General features: G+C 50.8%; 6 protein-coding genes and 1 non-coding gene across 7 annotated transcripts; 2 read left to right on the plus strand and 5 right to left on the minus strand.

The window, feature by feature from the left end:
• Positions 1-1,171: 1,171 nt before the first annotated feature.
• On the plus strand, positions 1,172-3,298 carry B0T23DRAFT_309277 (stretch-activated Ca2+-permeable channel component-domain-containing protein; the record flags this gene model as incomplete). Its single annotated transcript, XM_062834510.1, has 2 exons — positions 1,172-3,235; positions 3,260-3,298. 2 exons carry the CDS (start codon positions 1,172-1,174, stop codon positions 3,296-3,298), a joined length of 2,103 nt encoding a protein of 700 aa, XP_062697511.1.
• Positions 3,299-3,729: 431 nt separating this feature from the next.
• On the minus strand, positions 3,730-4,825 carry B0T23DRAFT_370928 (uncharacterized protein). Its single transcript, XM_062836621.1, has 3 exons — positions 4,402-4,825; positions 4,212-4,338; positions 3,730-4,068 (listed from the first exon to the last, which is right to left on the minus strand). The coding sequence occupies exons 1-3, from the start codon at positions 4,546-4,548 to the stop codon at positions 3,914-3,916; spliced, it is 429 nt and encodes a 142-aa protein (XP_062697512.1). The 5' UTR covers positions 4,549-4,825; the 3' UTR covers positions 3,730-3,913.
• Positions 4,703-5,849, plus strand: B0T23DRAFT_425289 (uncharacterized protein; the record flags this gene model as incomplete). Its single annotated transcript, XM_062839906.1, has 3 exons — positions 4,703-4,726; positions 5,558-5,693; positions 5,782-5,849. The coding sequence occupies 3 exons, from the start codon at positions 4,703-4,705 to the stop codon at positions 5,847-5,849; spliced, it is 228 nt and encodes a 75-aa protein (XP_062697513.1).
• Positions 5,850-6,469: 620 nt separating this feature from the next.
• On the minus strand, positions 6,470-9,293 carry B0T23DRAFT_401392 (uncharacterized protein; the record flags this gene model as incomplete). The annotated part of the gene is made up of 4 exons (XM_062838584.1): positions 6,470-7,615; positions 7,918-7,990; positions 8,319-8,832; positions 8,918-9,293. The coding sequence occupies 4 exons, from the start codon at positions 9,291-9,293 to the stop codon at positions 6,470-6,472; spliced, it is 2,109 nt and encodes a 702-aa protein (XP_062697514.1).
• Positions 9,294-9,584: 291 nt separating this feature from the next.
• B0T23DRAFT_28512 (Elongator complex protein 5) lies at positions 9,585-11,253 on the minus strand. Its single transcript, XM_062834247.1, has 4 exons — positions 10,947-11,253; positions 10,717-10,891; positions 9,865-10,658; positions 9,585-9,780 (listed from the first exon to the last, which is right to left on the minus strand). The coding sequence occupies exons 1-3, from the start codon at positions 11,103-11,105 to the stop codon at positions 9,982-9,984; spliced, it is 1,011 nt and encodes a 336-aa protein (XP_062697515.1). The 5' UTR covers positions 11,106-11,253; the 3' UTR covers positions 9,585-9,780; positions 9,865-9,981.
• A 242-nt stretch (positions 11,254-11,495) lies between these two features.
• Positions 11,496-11,588, minus strand: B0T23DRAFT_t43. Its single transcript has one exon. It is a non-coding gene; the product is annotated as a tRNA-Asp (tRNA).
• Positions 11,589-12,087: 499 nt separating this feature from the next.
• Positions 12,088-14,541, minus strand: B0T23DRAFT_28553 (ASXH domain-containing protein). The gene is made up of 4 exons (XM_062834249.1): positions 13,574-14,541; positions 12,923-13,516; positions 12,447-12,861; positions 12,088-12,392 (listed from the first exon to the last, which is right to left on the minus strand). The coding sequence occupies exons 1-4, from the start codon at positions 14,420-14,422 to the stop codon at positions 12,202-12,204; spliced, it is 2,049 nt and encodes a 682-aa protein (XP_062697516.1). The 5' UTR covers positions 14,423-14,541; the 3' UTR covers positions 12,088-12,201.
• Between the last annotated feature and the right edge of the window lie 534 nt (positions 14,542-15,075).

Here is a 15,075-nt window from a genome sequence, read left to right on the forward strand (position 1 = left end):
GGCCCATAGCTGGCCATCGTGTAGACGAAGCAATGGGACAAATCACATGATTGCAATGTATGTCTGCTGGCGCAGGACAGCCCAGGACGGGTTTTGTTGACATCTAGACGACGTATAGAAAGCATATCTGCGCTACCTCAATTTTCTCTTCGCCGAAGTGAGCAATATCTCTTCATGTGACTACAAGTACCGTATGCGGAAGGCCAACGACACTGCTGTTTTCCGTGATTGAGAAATGCACTGGAAGCCATCATTTTGGATGGCTGCTGCCAGTAAAACTACAGCTCGACAGGATGTACAACACTATCTAGAGGTAGGTATCGGATGGCTCGAGCTTTGAGCTCTGTTAAGCAGATACAAAACCTAGAGGTACACAGTAATCGGCACACGCACCCCTCTCTCTACCCTTAGCGTACCACAATACCTTTAACGGTACTTGACACTAACAACCTACTTACTAGTTCCAGTGGTAGCCACCTGCCAAAAATTGCCCAGGCAGTTGCTGACCACAGCAATCAAGAACATCCACTGATGTTCTGTCTTGACGACCTCGAGCGCGCCTGCTTCAGCTCGTTTCGAGGCCGCGGGTGAAACTTGAAACCCAGGGGAAACCATAATTGCTGACCTCAAACATTCGTTAATTGTACCTAGGTATTAGCGCTGGCATCGAAAAGATTGGAAAAGGCAGAAACAGCCTGGGCGCGCTCAAATCCCAAGAAACCACCTCCGCCACATACGAATCAGCAACTCGGAACCCGATTTTTATCCGTCTAATACCCTAATCGAACTCAAACCGAAAACGACGGCGACAACCCATGGCACTTCGACTTGCCTCGGGTTACTTGATCGAATTCCATCGCCTACACGTGTTGAACAAGATCCCAATTTTGGGTTCAGCTTGAACGCTACTCGTCTAGCTTACAACCCCGGACGGCTCAACGTCAGCAAGTCGAGGAAGCCGTAGTGTCCTGATCAAAGTGGCTCGTCCAGTGACACCAACGGACAACCTCAGACCGGAGAACATCAAGGAGCCGTTGTCGTATCTCTCCCGGGCATTCCCTTGCCCTTGTTTGCGCTAACCGATCTTCCGATCGATGGCCTGATATTGGCAACAAGTCTGAATAGATCCTCGCCCACAAACGGCGCCCCTTCTCGAGGGCGCGCGCTTGCGATGCACCTCGGCCCCTTGCACTCGCGCTTGGCGGCGTCCTTTATCGCATTATCCCTTCTCGTCGTTTTCCACATCACTCTTTTCTCTCTGGATTGTGCTCTCGCGGCCGAGCTCGAAGATGCACCGCCCATATTGCTATTAGACGATGTCGACTCCGACCTCGACGTTTCCCAAGGTTCCGTCTCAGACTTGGGAAGCCCGCTCGACCAGATGTACGAACCCGAGTTTGCCGCATTCGATAGGAGTATCATCGGGCGTGATCAAGTTCGAGATACCAATGCCTTGATAAACAACGAGGCTTTTCAGTTGAACGTTCGTCAGGGGGATACGGAGCGCTTCGTGTTTAAGCTGTCACAGCTGTCCGAGCGGCAACTGCAGGTTGCGTCATTGGAGCTGAGGGATGAAGAACATACCTGGGAAGATCAAGACGAAGACGAAGATGAAGCTAAAGAGGATGAGAAAGAGGAGGATAACGCTGACTTGAGTGGAAAAGGCCTAGACAGAGATTCTGTGGACTTGAATCTTGCCTCCGCGGAACAGAAGCTGGGGAAACGGCAACCTCGTCGGCTTTTTCTTTCTGCAAACACATGCTTGCAACCTCAAGCATTCAATGCGACCAAGACAACACAGCCTCCACCGCAGCTGACACTGTATGTGTCAACATCGACCGATAACGTGGAACCAGGCCCGGGCGCGGATTCGAACTCTCAAGTGTCGATGGTATTCAATGAGGGTGCTATCATGTACAATTTCACCACTACGACCGACGTATATGTGGGTGTACATGCGCCCAACGTGGCGGAAATCTTCGACAAGCCTTATAACATAAAGATCGCCATCTCCACGGACGGTTATTACTACAGTTATAACGTGGATGACGATGCTGATCTGATCTGGGTTGATAGCGACTCCCAGGGCGCATTGCTCATCACTCATAATTTGACTGATAGTAACGACGAGAAGGAGCAACAGCGGATTATGAATACGCCGCCATACGTTATGTTCGCCCAGGACAAGTCTGATCCGTCCATCAACGGTGTCAAATATTCTTTTTGCGGCCTCGAACAAAATGCCCAGATTGCAACTACAAAGGATGGGAAGTATTCGAACATGGTCCAGACAGGCATGACGAAGCGAGGACAGGGCAACTTTCCTAAGCAGCAGTTCTTCTTCAGCGGGCTGAAGCCAAGTACCAGTTATCTCGGGATCCTGGCCAAGACCAATGTGACCGACACAGGGAGTCCGAATCTCGTTGGAGGTGGCGGCCACGTCTACAAAGCCACTAATTTCCAAACCAAATCCGGTAAGCTCTTATCTCGGAATCCAGGATCCAGCCAGGTCGGGACCAAGGCTCAGGAGCTAATACAAGCAGATCACGGAAACTGCAACATCGTCTTGAATCTTACCTTTTGTGACCAGGTAGCCTACTCGGTCCCCAGCAACCCAAACTTTGGCAACGCCTCTGTTCTGGCCAAGTTCTACGATGACTACGCCGCCGAAGCATACGGTTATTTCAAAAAGGCACTGGCCCAGGTCGCCTGCGAAGCGCCGGTGACCCAGCGCTACTCGCTCACCCGGAACTGCAGTGACTGCGAAGCCGCGTACAAGGACTGGCTGTGCTCCGTGACCATTCCGCGCTGCGAGGATTTCAGTAACAATGCCAGCTACCTGCACCCGCGAGCCATGAGCCAGCCGTTCCCCGATGGCGAGAGGCTCGACAATGCGACTATGTCATTGTACGCAGAAAACTATGGCGACGGCAAGGTCTTGGGCAAGGCCTTCCTCCAGAGCCGCAGCTCGCGGATCGATGAGTTTATCAAACCCGGCCCGTACAAGGAGGTCTTGCCCTGCGATTACCTGTGCTACAGACTAGTCCAAAGCTGTCCGTCGTCCATGGGTTTCGGCTGCCCGCTGCCTGGCCAGAAGGGGTTCAATTCGAGCTACTATATCAAGAACGAAACAAATGGCGAGGTCGTGTGTAACTATCCGGGCTCGGCACACATCTTTTCGGGCTCCTCAAGGGATGTAGTTTCGGTAGGGCTGACCATTGTTGTTTTGGTATTAGTGAGCCTATTGCTCGCTTGCTAGTGGCGCTGCTGGTCCTTTTGCGAGCTGGGACGGTGTTGAAGGGGTTTGGTTTTAGCGTTTGACGGTCTTTATGCTGCTTGATGATCTGGTTGTGCGCGCTTGGGTCGTTTTTTTAAAGGGCTTGTATTAAAGTGCGTAGATAAAAAAAATTGTAGGTATCTTTGGTACGAATCAACACCTTATGGGTTTGTGGATATAGCGTTGGAGAGCGTTTGGAGAGTGTTCATGCACTTGCTTCCCTTGTGGTACCTATGGATTGGACAGAAAAAAAAATACAAAGAGATGGGAAGTTACTGATTGCGCTAATGGTTACGATGTAGAGGGAGTGTTACAAGGCGCTGGATGCTGAGTTCATACCCAAAAGGAATGAAGCCCGGAAGTGGTTTCAACCTCTCCAAGAAAAAAAAGGTGTTCATTAAGGAAATCAAGAGGCCATGACTTCGCAAAATGTATAAAATACTACTGGTATTCGTATAACTGGTAGTACTTCCTGGCACAAAGATGCTTCCGACCGTATGTATTAAAAAAATAAGTGGATATTCTAATTTTTCGAGAACACCCCAGCCTCGAAGTGCGCATAAGACATCTATCTGCTCTCAGTCTCTCCGAAAGGACACGTCCACACCTCGCCATCTTCCTTCAGCATCATCCTCATCACCACCAGCCCCAGCCCTTCTTCTTTTGAGAATCTGGGGATGCTCCCGTGTTCGAAGCAATGGCGGTAGCAGCAGCAGCAGCAGCAGCCTCCGCCTCCTTTTCCTTCTTCACCTGCAAGGCCCGTACTTGAGCCTCAAGCTTGGTTATCTCAGCTGAGATGGTTCATAACGTGTGAGTGTCTGTCTCTTTTCTCTTTCAATCCATGCCGGTAACAGATACTGGTACTGAGACACGTGGGGTGGACGAAAAGGAAGGGAGGACATGATCGGGAAGGGGGCACAAAATGAAAACTCACCCTGGCGCTCCTCTTTGATCTCATTAACCTCCAGCTTTGACCATCCCCAGTAGACGACCTGGTAGACGAATAAAGCAGTGAGTAGACACTTGGCTACTGGACGGGTGAAGGTCTTGTAGAATACGCCCTACTCGATGTTTTTTGCTGTTAGTGGTTGGTTCGAAATCTTCGGGAGGTTACAGTGACCTACCGTTGCCGAGGGCGGGTTCGAAGAAGAAGAGTATTGCCTCAGTTGAGACTGAGCTTGAAAATATGTCCTGGGCAAGGGCTTGGTGTTCTGGGTAGTAGTCCTGGTGAGAGTGCGAATGGCACTACCGGCCGCGGTCCTGGAAATCATGTTTTTGTTGATGTTGCTTGATTTGATGGGCTGGATAGTATTGACCTATTCTCTTTATGAATATGAGGCTGTACCCACTTCAAAGTGATGTGAAGCGAGAGAGGATTTTTTTTTGTTTTATGACGTCGTTGTTCGCGAATCGGGAAATACCAAGATGGAAGACAAATTCACAAGGTATGTTTGTGAAATTGGTCAGACTCAAAGCCATGCACGGGTCTCGTATGCAACGGGCCACGAATTGGCGATACCCACAGCCGCTCGGAGGTTCCGTCGGCGTCGTCGAAAATCGCCAGGCGACGGGCGGTGCTCGCCCTTCCGGACGGACGGTTCATACCCGGGCCGCAAGCCGCAAGCCGCTAAGCCGTAGCGGGCAGTTAGCGGCAATCACCCTAGTACACTATAATTTGAGGGATCGTCCGCTGCAGGGATCCCCTCGTTGAGGTGCTGGAATGCGGCCCACGCGCCAGGCGTGTTCGACAGGGCATTGAGGGGAACCTCAGGGAGCGGACAGGGCAGTTTGAGGCAAGTGCTGTCAACGACACATGGCCAGATCTGCCCCCAACTGGATGGGAAGGTGCAGCTGGTCACTTTCGCTTCGTGTACCTAAAACTGAAGTCCATTACTTAGTGTGCATTGGACAATCTGTCCCCAAAATCGTAATCGATTAAAGCTCCCCCTTTGATGTAGGCGACCAGCGACCCTTCGATATTAACTTGTAATTATTTGCGCCACTCGGGGATCAATCACCACTTCAACCATCATCGTCGCATCTCTTAACATAATAAGACGCATTAACTGCCCGACTGCTTCTCCGCGCCAACATCGCCAGCCATTCGCCGCATCTCCATTCCCATCCCTCCAAACAGAAAAACACACAGTCAACAGACACAATGGTACGATCACGCCCGCTTCAGCCCTTCGACATCTCTCACGAACAGACAATATAGAATGGGACAGAAAAGTTGCAGCGTATCGATTCCAACCTTGCTAACCCCCTTTCTCCAACCAGGCGCAAACACCCCAGCAAAGGCGAGCGAACCTCAAGTTCCAGAAGGACCAGGAGGCCCGTCGTGGAAAATCCGAGGACCAAATCAAGAAGCGCGTAGAAAAGGCGCCCAAGTCCCCTATCTCAATGTTTTGGCTCGGTAAGAAGAACCATTGCGGCCATCCAGCACCTCCTCAGCCACAAATCATAACGCACTGGTTTGACTAACAGTCAACTCATTTCTCCAGTTGTCCTCGGCTTTGTCGTATTCGGCGGTCTCGTTTTCGAAGTTCTTTCGCGTCTGTTCCTCAACTAAGCACGGGAATACTACCGTGGTCATCGCAAAATGATCACCATCCTTTCCAACCCACCGATTTCAGACAGGCTGTCTATAACTACGGTTGCTTAGCAGTACGGAGGAATAAAACGAGCTGTCGAGGGCTGAAGAAATACACTGACGCCGATCAGGATTGGCCAATAAACCCGAAGAGCATGGGGGAAGCTGTCACGCTGACATCCGCATAAGCAATATGGGAGCAGGAGAATGCAAGAGGAAGAAGGGACAGAAGGGATATCTTTTGAGCGCTTGGTTTGAGCGAAAGCGCATGTAACAGACACACACACACACATATATACCACGGGTAATACGGGCAATGAAAAAGGAGCCAGGGAACTGATTTGGAGGTCATGGAAACAGAACAAAGGGCATTCTTTCCCCCATTTTCTGCTGGCAGCAATTAGCGTGAACTCTTCAAAGCCAAACATTGTTGCAAACCAACAACTGCAAAAGGGATCGGTCTTGATTGCGAGTCCCGTAGTGATTACTTCCATCATTGTTATAGTTTTTCGAGTTATGCTCACGAATGCCAGCACCTGCTGCTGCGAACAGCATCCCCCCACACCCCAACAGGGCATCATCATCGTCGACTGCCCGCCTTATGCACCCAAACCGCGTCGCTGACCACCCGTCTCGAACTTCTGGTGGATGCCAGCCTTGAACTGCTGCTCGAGCTCCTGAGACACTTGGTTGACATCGAACGTCTTCTTCGCTGCCGCAGCGGCGGCGGCACCGTCGGCAGCAAGCTTCTTGCCGCCGAGCAACCTCATCATCTTGGACTGGCGAGATGCGCCACCGTCGAGCGCGTTGACGTTCCAGTTGGCTGCGAGTACTGCGGCGGGGTTGGTGTTTGTGGTGATGGTGGCGGCCAAAGTAGCTGTCGATTCTTTGGCCTCTGTAGTCTTGGTCTCGTCTCCCTTCTTCTTCTCCTTCTTTTCTTTCTTTTCCTTCTTTTCCTTCTTTGACTTCTTGGACTCCTTCTTGCTTTCAGTCTTCTCTTCCTTCTCCACAACGGGCTCCTCCTCCTCCTCCTCCTCCTCCTCCTCCTTATCAGTCTTGCTCTTCTTGTCTTTCTTCTCCTTCTTGTCTTTCTTCTCCTTCTTCTCTTTCTTCTCCTTCTTCTCTTTCTTCTCCTTCTTCTCTTTCTTCTCCTTGTGCTTCTTCTCGCTGCTGTCGCTGCTCTCCTTCTCGCCCTTGGATTTCTTGGCATCCTTCTTAGATTTCTTCTCCTTCTCAGCCTTGTTAGATCCAAGCCCCTCCCCCTGTACGATCTTGGCGACCTTGACGATTGGCTCGTCCTTCTGTTCCTCCTCTTCGTCGCTATAGTGATCGCCATGCTTCCGCTTCTTGTCCTTTTTGTCCTTCGTCTTCTTCTCCTCCTTCTTCTCATCCTTGTCATTGGACTTGGACTTGTCCTCCGATTTGCGTTTCTTGGAGGGCTTCACCTCGTCCTCAGCAGCCTTTTCATCGTTGTTCTTTGCCATATCGTCGTTATCCTCCTCACGCTTGCGTTTCGCATCCTGTCTGCTGCTGTCATCTCTCGATTTCCTGAACTTCTTCCCCTTCTTGGAGGCCGACTCGGTCTCCGCAATGACTTCAGCCGGCTCAGAAGTAGCAGTGACCTCCTTGGTCTTGGAAGCTTTCTTCTCCTTCTTGTCTTTCTTGTCCTTCTTGCTCACATCAGCAGTAGATGCCTTGTCTTTTGCTTTTGAGGCGCTCATTTTGATGAAGACTGGGGATGAAATCTAGATAACGACATTTAGTGAGGTGATCCTTGGGTGAATCAGAGGGAGTGATTAGTTGGTGGTGGATAGGATTGTACCGATTTGAAGAAAAACTTTTCTCCGTCAAATTGTCGGGCTCTTAACGTTGGATATTCGTGAGAACGGAAGTGTGAGGGGAAAACTAAGGTTTGCAATGCCAGCGGGGTGAATGTCGATTTGCAAATCGAAGGAGGAAAGAGGCTTCACCAAGAAAACGAGAGAAAAGTTATTGTACCACGGTCAACCCTAACCCTTTTAGGCATTGATGTGAAATGGCGTTGTACCTTCCCCTGACCAAACAACGACAAAAGGATAGCAATTCGAATCAGGGTGACCAGATGGAACGATTGCTTCCAGCTGTACAAGATGGCATTAATGTCTGTATGTCTGTATGTTTTTTCTTTCCTTTCTTTTCTTTTCTTTTCTTTTCCTTTCCTTTCTTTTCCTTTCTTTTCTTTTTTCCCCAGTAACAGCGCGCATGAGATGCCAAATTTCCTTCTGTGTTCTATAGCTGGTAGAAGCTATCGAGACGACACGACGCTAAACCCAGGCCAAAGTGGAGACAATGAACGATATTTGGGTATCAGACCAACCATACAATAATAATCAACCAAACTGCCCTAAGACTCCTGCCATGCCATTCTCTTCTTGGGCGATACACTCAATCCTGTCTCCTCAGCACTACCGACTCGGGCTGAGGGGCCTATTGAAACCGCCGACACGGTTCATGTACTGGCGATACTCTGTCTTCTTCTCCTTCCGCACCGCCCCAACATTATTACCCTTGACCTTCTGGTTCTTGGTAGTTCCAAAACCGCCAAAGCCCATCATGGAAGCCATGTCTCCAAGGCCATCGTCTTCAACAATCACGTCTTCTTCCTCGTCCTCGTCCATAGGATCTGCATCAAACCTTCCCCTCGAAACATGTTCCTCTTCGTGCTCTTCTGTCCGCTCTCGGGACGCCTGATGCTGCTCCTCCACATGTGTGCTGTCGGGTCGGCGTTGGTCGTGTCCCTTGACCTTGAACGACACGGGTGCCGGTGCCGGTGCCGGTGTCGTAGCAGCTGGGACGTTCTCAGATTTCGACCTTATCGAAAGACGGTGATCGTCGTGCGCTGCTGCTTGTATGGGACTCCGTGGAGATTTCACGTGTGGTTCTGGCTCTCGGAGCGGTGAGGCTGAGCGGCGCTTTTTTCTGTCTTTTGGGGTGTCAGTTACCGGTCGGTGTAGGTTACGAACCAAGGACAGTCCTGCGATGGGGATGAGTTCGGTTGGCAAACGTACCTCTGTCTGGTTTGCTCATACCATCCTTATCGACGTCACCTCGATCACGGCGAGAGTCTTTAGGACCGCCACGCCGGCCTCCTCTACCTCCGTCTCTGGCCCAATCGTCGCGTCGATCGTGCCCCTCTCTGTCGCGAACCGGGGAGCGCGAGCGCCTGCGGTTACGGTCATGGTCACGACCATGCCTGTCTCTGGATCGGGACCTGTATCGTCGGCTGTCTCTATCTCGATCGTCTCGGCCACCCCTACCTCCTCCCCGACCACGGCTACGGTCGTGATCTCGGTCTCGCTCGCGGTTGTCTCTGCCGTGTTTGTCTCTGTCGCTGTAGTCTCTCGCGCCCCCACGGTGAGGGTTACGAGCGTGTCTATCTGCCATGTTTTGTGCTCGAGTTTCGCAAGTGTTGAATGTCTATGGTTTTGTTGGGGAAGGATGTATAAGTTCAACCGGAAACTGTGTGTTCTTGATGACGTTGTACGTGGAAATTCTGGAGCATCCAATACATGGTGTAAACGCCGGCTGAAACCAGGCGAAAGCTGCAGGCCGTTGTAGCTTGGCGGCCGCTGCAAGGCTGCAGATGCGGGCGCCGATCTTGTGGAGTCTGTTTGGGTTTAGCGATAAGATAAGCATTGAACCCTGGCACCTAACCCCACCACCCCGCGATCAACTTCCCTTCGGTTCAGGCCTTCAGGGTTCTCAATGCTCTGACGGTTACGTCCTGCTCGAATGTTTTTCGTTATCCCGGTAGAAGCACCATTGGTTCAGTCCCAGGGGGTGTCCAAGGACTGAACAGTTGTTGAGCTTGAGGACAAGAATCGAACGGTCAATGTGCGGACTTTCTGCGGCATCCGTTTTCCTCGTAACTCTGCTTTTCAGGCGATTAGCTTTATCGAGCTAGTCAGTGTGGGAGTACAGGATCAAGAACTGGACAAAGATACAGTAGAGGTACCTTTTCAATATAACCTCATCATGCCAGCTGAATGACTGTAAAATCTCTATGCACAACATACACTCCCCTGATCGACTCTAAGACGGCGACAACAACAGTTTGTTGATCAGGCTTTACTCAGATCTCGTCCTCCTCCTCATCAAAATCATCTTCCCTCCCCATGTCATACAGGATCCGCCCCCCCTCTCCTCCACCAACCTCTGTCTGCGCGTCAAAGTACGGCAACACAATTCCTTCCCTGTCGTTCCTCTGCTTCTCCGTCAACCCCAAATTGAACGTGGAATCCGCCATCTCCCCCTCCGCACCGCCCTCCGCGTCCTTCGCTGGCGCAAACAGCGGGTGGTCCGAAAGCAGTGACAGACTCGCGCCGGCACCGCCTCTTGATGGGCTGAGAATGAACCGTTCAGCCACGGCTCTCCCGCTGCGCCTCCTCATCTCCATCTCCACCACGAGTCCCTCTGGCTGGTGGCCCGTCCGCAAGCCAACAAGCACGCCTTCACGCCCTTCGTGGAGCCCCCACTCCGGCTCGCGCAAACTCCGCATTTGCGCCCGCTTGGTCTCGACGGCCTGGTAGAGACTTGACACTTTGAAGACGGCGGTGGCCATGTGTGACAGCAGGGTGAGCGGGTGGGGTTCGTACTCATTGACGGTTCGGGGAAGAACGAGAGGTACGTCGTTGTGGTAGACGGCGACGAGGGAGGCGAACGGGTTGATGATGCTGCCGAAGAAGAGGGGAAGGACGTGCGGCTGTTTGGAGGCGAGGGGGTTAAGCGAGTCAACCACGATCAAACATTCTTTGACGTAATGTTAGAACATGTTTCTGTACTGGCGCGGTGCATACACTGCACTTACTCTGGGAGTTTGTTGCAGTGTCTTTGGGTGTTTGGCTGTTGACAGGAGCACAATATGAGGCGATCTCGGTTATGAGAGCCGTGACTGACCTGCCCCTGGCCTTTATAAAGATGTCGACATTGCGGGGCTTCCTGGCAGTAGTAAATGACACAAAGAGTATTTTACTTCTGGCAAGCTACGCGCGTGTTGGTTAATAAAGCGCAAACACCATCGGGGAAAGAAATCCTTACCTTGCCTCTGTTGATGAATTCCTGTAAAAGAGGTCCTGCACCTTGCTCAAGGGTATCGAGAAGAAGTGTGAGTGGGCTTGCGCTGTCTCGAAGGTTCAGCAGCTTCTGAAAGAGCAGCAGGCTGTGGGAGCGATGATGCGTTTGAGCCGAGGGCGCCATGTTGACGCCTAGTCGAGATGACCTTGAAATGTATGTAGACGAGGCTCGTGGGTCTGGCAGAGGGGATAACGAGGAAGTTTGATTTAATCAAGTACTTTGACAACGTGTTGCGTCAGGATTTTGAGTTCTTGCTTGTTGATTGTGGGAAGACTGAAGTGCTGGCCAAGAAACCGATTTTAGGGCTGCGAAGATGGTTGCGGTTATCGCAAACTTGCGGTAGCCACTATTCACATTACAACACCCGTTTATATACCGTATGTAGAAGCAAGGGAATCAACTGAGAAGGATAATGAGGTGCTATATAGTATTGAAAAAAAAAAAGATCACGAACCCAAGAAGATGAGGTGTGAAGGGTGCGAGCAAAAGATTTGTACAAAAATGAACGATGGTCTCTCCCGCCGGGAATTGAACCCGGGTCTCGAGCGAATCGAACTGATGTTCAAGCTTGACAAGCTCACATACTGACCACTATACTACGGAAGAATTACAGTTGTGAACAACTGTCGTAGTGACTGTTGGAATTTGCTGCATTTTCAGCTACTTATATACCAATTTTAACATATCAAAACGCTTATCATCACTATAGACAAGCTTTGGTTACCATGAGTGCCCTAGTCATTGTTAAATACGCGAAGTTTTCTCGCTTGATATTACTCGTCTACCCACCTGAATGGGTATTGTTAATTATCCATCAAACCTCTTGGAACTGGCAGACATCTGTGATTCTCTCTTCCGGCCTCAATCCGTGTTACAACGCTCAATTGTCCATGTTTCCGAAATAGGGTGCCGAAACAGGGTGGGATACTACATAAGCCTGACTCTACGCATGTCCTTTCCGCCGTAAATTGCGCTTTTCCAGTTATCATCATGTATTCGTGGCCCTGGATCTTTATCCCGCGACTGTGGTCACTTTACGCTTCCCGAATTACCGTCCAAGTTCGTTCAAGTGACTGAGATCTGTACATTTTTTATAGTTGGGATGGTATATTAATTACTGGTAGATGCGGCGGTGCTTCAAAGTCGGGGCCCGTCATAGACGAAGATCGGCATACGTCTTCCTCGCTGGTATTCTGAGTTCTATTGCTTCGAAGAAGCATCAATCAACCTCATGTGGTACTTCGAACCGTAGTTCGGTATACCGTGCCCCGTTTGTATTGGATTTTTCATGACCGTTGGGGTGATGATCAGCGACATGGCTTGTATTCGTCTCGGCCATAACAACAGATGCTGTATCGGCAGGAGGTACTTCTTGTATCACTGAAGCGCTCTTGGTGCGTCCAGGAAGAGCTGGCATTCAATTAGCATCGAAACATTGTTGTCATGTGCGAACATGAACTTTACCCTTGTGCTGTTCCTTTGTTATTGCCTTGTTCTCGGACACTGCTATAGTAGCATCTGTCTCGAGCGTCTCATTCTTACGGCTGGTCTTTTGAAGCAACTCCTCTGGTATCTTTGTCGCCCAGTCGTTCTCAAACTCCTTTATCAGAAAATCGTCATAATCGCCTCGTTTGTGCTTTTCATGAGCGACCCATGCCTCCTGAAGCCATTGTTCATCATGTCGACCCCGCTCAATGTTTTCGAGGTAGCGAGCACAATCGTATCTGAAGTGATCATTGTTCCGTAAGGAGACAAGATCCGGTCGGGCAATTTCGGTCCCTGGGTCCAAGATATGGCTGTCGTCGGGGAATTTAGCGAGGATGTCTTTCCTCTCATCTGGTGTCAACACCTCCCATGCTCGCGGAAGCAGTAGGATCGCCTATGGTCAAGTGTCAGATCATGGATGTGGGATAACTTCATGAGAGGGAAGAGGTACGAACTCTGAGATCAGCATTGGTAAGAGGTGATTTCTCATCGGTATAGACGAAAGGTGCTCCCCACTTTCTGTCCAGGTTTGTTTTCTTTGGCGCTTCTCCGGCATGTCGTGGCCTTTTGGCAGTGCTAGATTTGTCTTGGTCCGAGGCTTTACGCTTTCCGAGCTCAGTACCCAACTGCTCATCACTGCTTCCAGAATGACGTGTAATTTTCGAACTCCATGCATCGTTGTTAAGGGCGGCTTCCTCTGGCGTTTGCCCACTTGCCCTTTTGCGTGCCCTTTTCGTCACTGTACTTGGGTCCTCATTTTTCGGACCTTTGAAGCCCTGTCCATTGATCGAGGAATCGGCGACTGTTGCTGCTTTGATTGCCGGTGTGGCGATTTCCTTCTCAACCTCCAGGTCCTGTACTGCCGAATCCGCATGCGCATCCGGCGGACTCAAAGCTTTTGGCTCGCCCACATCCGCTGGAACGGCCTCGGCCTTGGACGAAACTGGGCGAGCCGCTGCTGAAACTCCTTTTCGCGGCTGTTCAAAAGCATAAACACAATGCGTGCCAGATCCAGAACATCGTGAGCAGATTGGCTTCTCTTTTTGGCACTATCGCAGCTGTCAGACACAAAAACAATCGGGGAATATCCAGAGTTTCCGACCAACCTTCAGCTTGTTCTCACGGCAAGGAGTACACGCGCCCCTCGTCAGTTTTGGTTTGAGGATATTGCGTGAATCAGCCACACCTCCTTTAAAACTGACTGCTTCAGGCAATGATTTTCTCTTCTTGGGGACGGAACTTGGCGCAGCTGATGGGGCGGTTGGTTCTTCTTCACGTGTTGGAACTTCTGGTTTATCGACTGATCGTAGTTTCTGTGGTGGGAGATTTATGGCAGCCCAGGATGTAGACGCTTTCTCTTCTGGTTGCCGAGCTTCTAACTGATCAGATGGTCGAAATTCTGTCTTGTTTTCAGGGCAAGCACTTGATGCCGCCAACGGCGTGGCCGGTTCTCCTTCAGGTTCTTCAGGTCCTTGAACCTCTGACTCCTTGACATGTCCTTGCTCGACTGCTGACTTTTTGGTTGCTGACTTTTTGGTCGCTGGCTTTTTGGTTGCTGGCTTTTTGGTCGATGGCTTCTTGACTACTGGCTCCTCGACTGCTGGTTCCTTGACTGCTGGGTCCTCGACTGTTGACTCTTCGACTGCTGGTTCCTCGACTGCTGGTTCCTCGACTGCTGGTTCCTCGACTGCTGGTTCCTCGACTGTTGACTCTTCGACTGCTGGTTCCTCGACTGCTGGTTCCTCGACTGCTGGTTCCTCGACTGCTAGTTCCTCGACTGCTGGTTCCTCGACCGTTGACTCTTCGGCTGCTATCTCCTCCAAAGCCACCCGCGCAGCAGTATCAATCTCTTGGGCATAAATAGCATTCCAGTCCCCACTTACGCTCCGGGGAGGTGAGACCGGAGGAGAAGAGAGGACGGAGGAGAGCGGAGAACTACTTCCTTCTTCAGCCATCCTTCAGAACACCTTCAGTTAGTCGCCTTTCTGGGAAGATAAATCTTGCGCGTTGAAGTTGTTCAAGGAGTGATCGAACGCGGCACTGTGGGTTTGCCGGCAAAGGAAATTGACCGTCAAGTCAGATCTGGATCTGGAGAGATCCGGAACTACTTAGTTGTTGTGATATTAAACGATACCAGATAGCAGAAACTGGCAGAATGGCGCCGTGAAAATCACCGTCTGTCTTTCGCAAGTCAATGGTGGTTCATGCGGCTGATATGACTGTGGTTACATCTGCGAACAAACTGATGTCTGGTGGAAGGGAGGGGAGAAGTGGGGGGTTTATAAAAGTAGAGAAAGAGATACGTTCAGGTGAAATTGTGGTCAACGAAACGAACCGAAGTGGTACTACCCAGAGAACAAGTTGACGCGCAAGGTTGGGAGGATGTGCGAGGGAACGAGGTGGAACTGAATCTAACCATCAACCTGAACTGGGATGGGGAATATACCGACTGTGGTGAATGATGGGTACCTCTAGGTAAGTAGATAATCCACCTCCAGCTCCCCTTCCCCAATATTGTTCGGTTGAAGATGCTCCTTCTTCAAGTTGTTGTGTGATGGACAGGATGGGTGGGGATGGAAGCTGAAGGCGCCAAGCCCGGGAGGGCACT

This window comes from Neurospora hispaniola (assembly GCF_033458365.1).
Source record: "Neurospora hispaniola strain FGSC 10403 chromosome Unknown B0T23scaffold_1, whole genome shotgun sequence".
NCBI classification, from domain to species: Eukaryota; Fungi; Ascomycota; class Sordariomycetes; order Sordariales; family Sordariaceae; genus Neurospora; species Neurospora hispaniola.

Coding starts and splice junctions, on each gene's coding strand:
- B0T23DRAFT_28512 (XM_062834247.1), bottom strand. CDS start 11,105: ATGGCGCCCTCGGCTCAAACGCATCATCGCTCCCACAGCCTGCTGCTC. Junction 10,892..10,946: donor AATTCATCAACAGAGGCAAG/GTAAGGATTTCT, acceptor ACACGCGCGTAG/CTTGCCAGAAGTAAAATACT. Junction 10,659..10,716: donor CACTGCAACAAACTCCCAGA/GTAAGTGCAGTG, acceptor ATTACGTCAAAG/AATGTTTGATCGTGGTTGAC.
- B0T23DRAFT_28553 (XM_062834249.1), bottom strand. CDS start 14,422: ATGGCTGAAGAAGGAAGTAGTTCTCCGCTCTCCTCCGTCCTCTCTTCT. Junction 13,517..13,573: donor GCCGTGAGAACAAGCTGAAG/GTTGGTCGGAAA, acceptor CAGCTGCGATAG/TGCCAAAAAGAGAAGCCAAT. Junction 12,862..12,922: donor TTACCAATGCTGATCTCAGA/GTTCGTACCTCT, acceptor ACTTGACCATAG/GCGATCCTACTGCTTCCGCG.
- B0T23DRAFT_370928 (XM_062836621.1), bottom strand. CDS start 4,548: ATGATTTCCAGGACCGCGGCCGGTAGTGCCATTCGCACTCTCACCAGG. Junction 4,339..4,401: donor CGAACCCGCCCTCGGCAACG/GTAGGTCACTGT, acceptor AACATCGAGTAG/GGCGTATTCTACAAGACCTT. Junction 4,069..4,211: donor GATCAAAGAGGAGCGCCAGG/GTGAGTTTTCAT, acceptor GAACCATCTCAG/CTGAGATAACCAAGCTTGAG.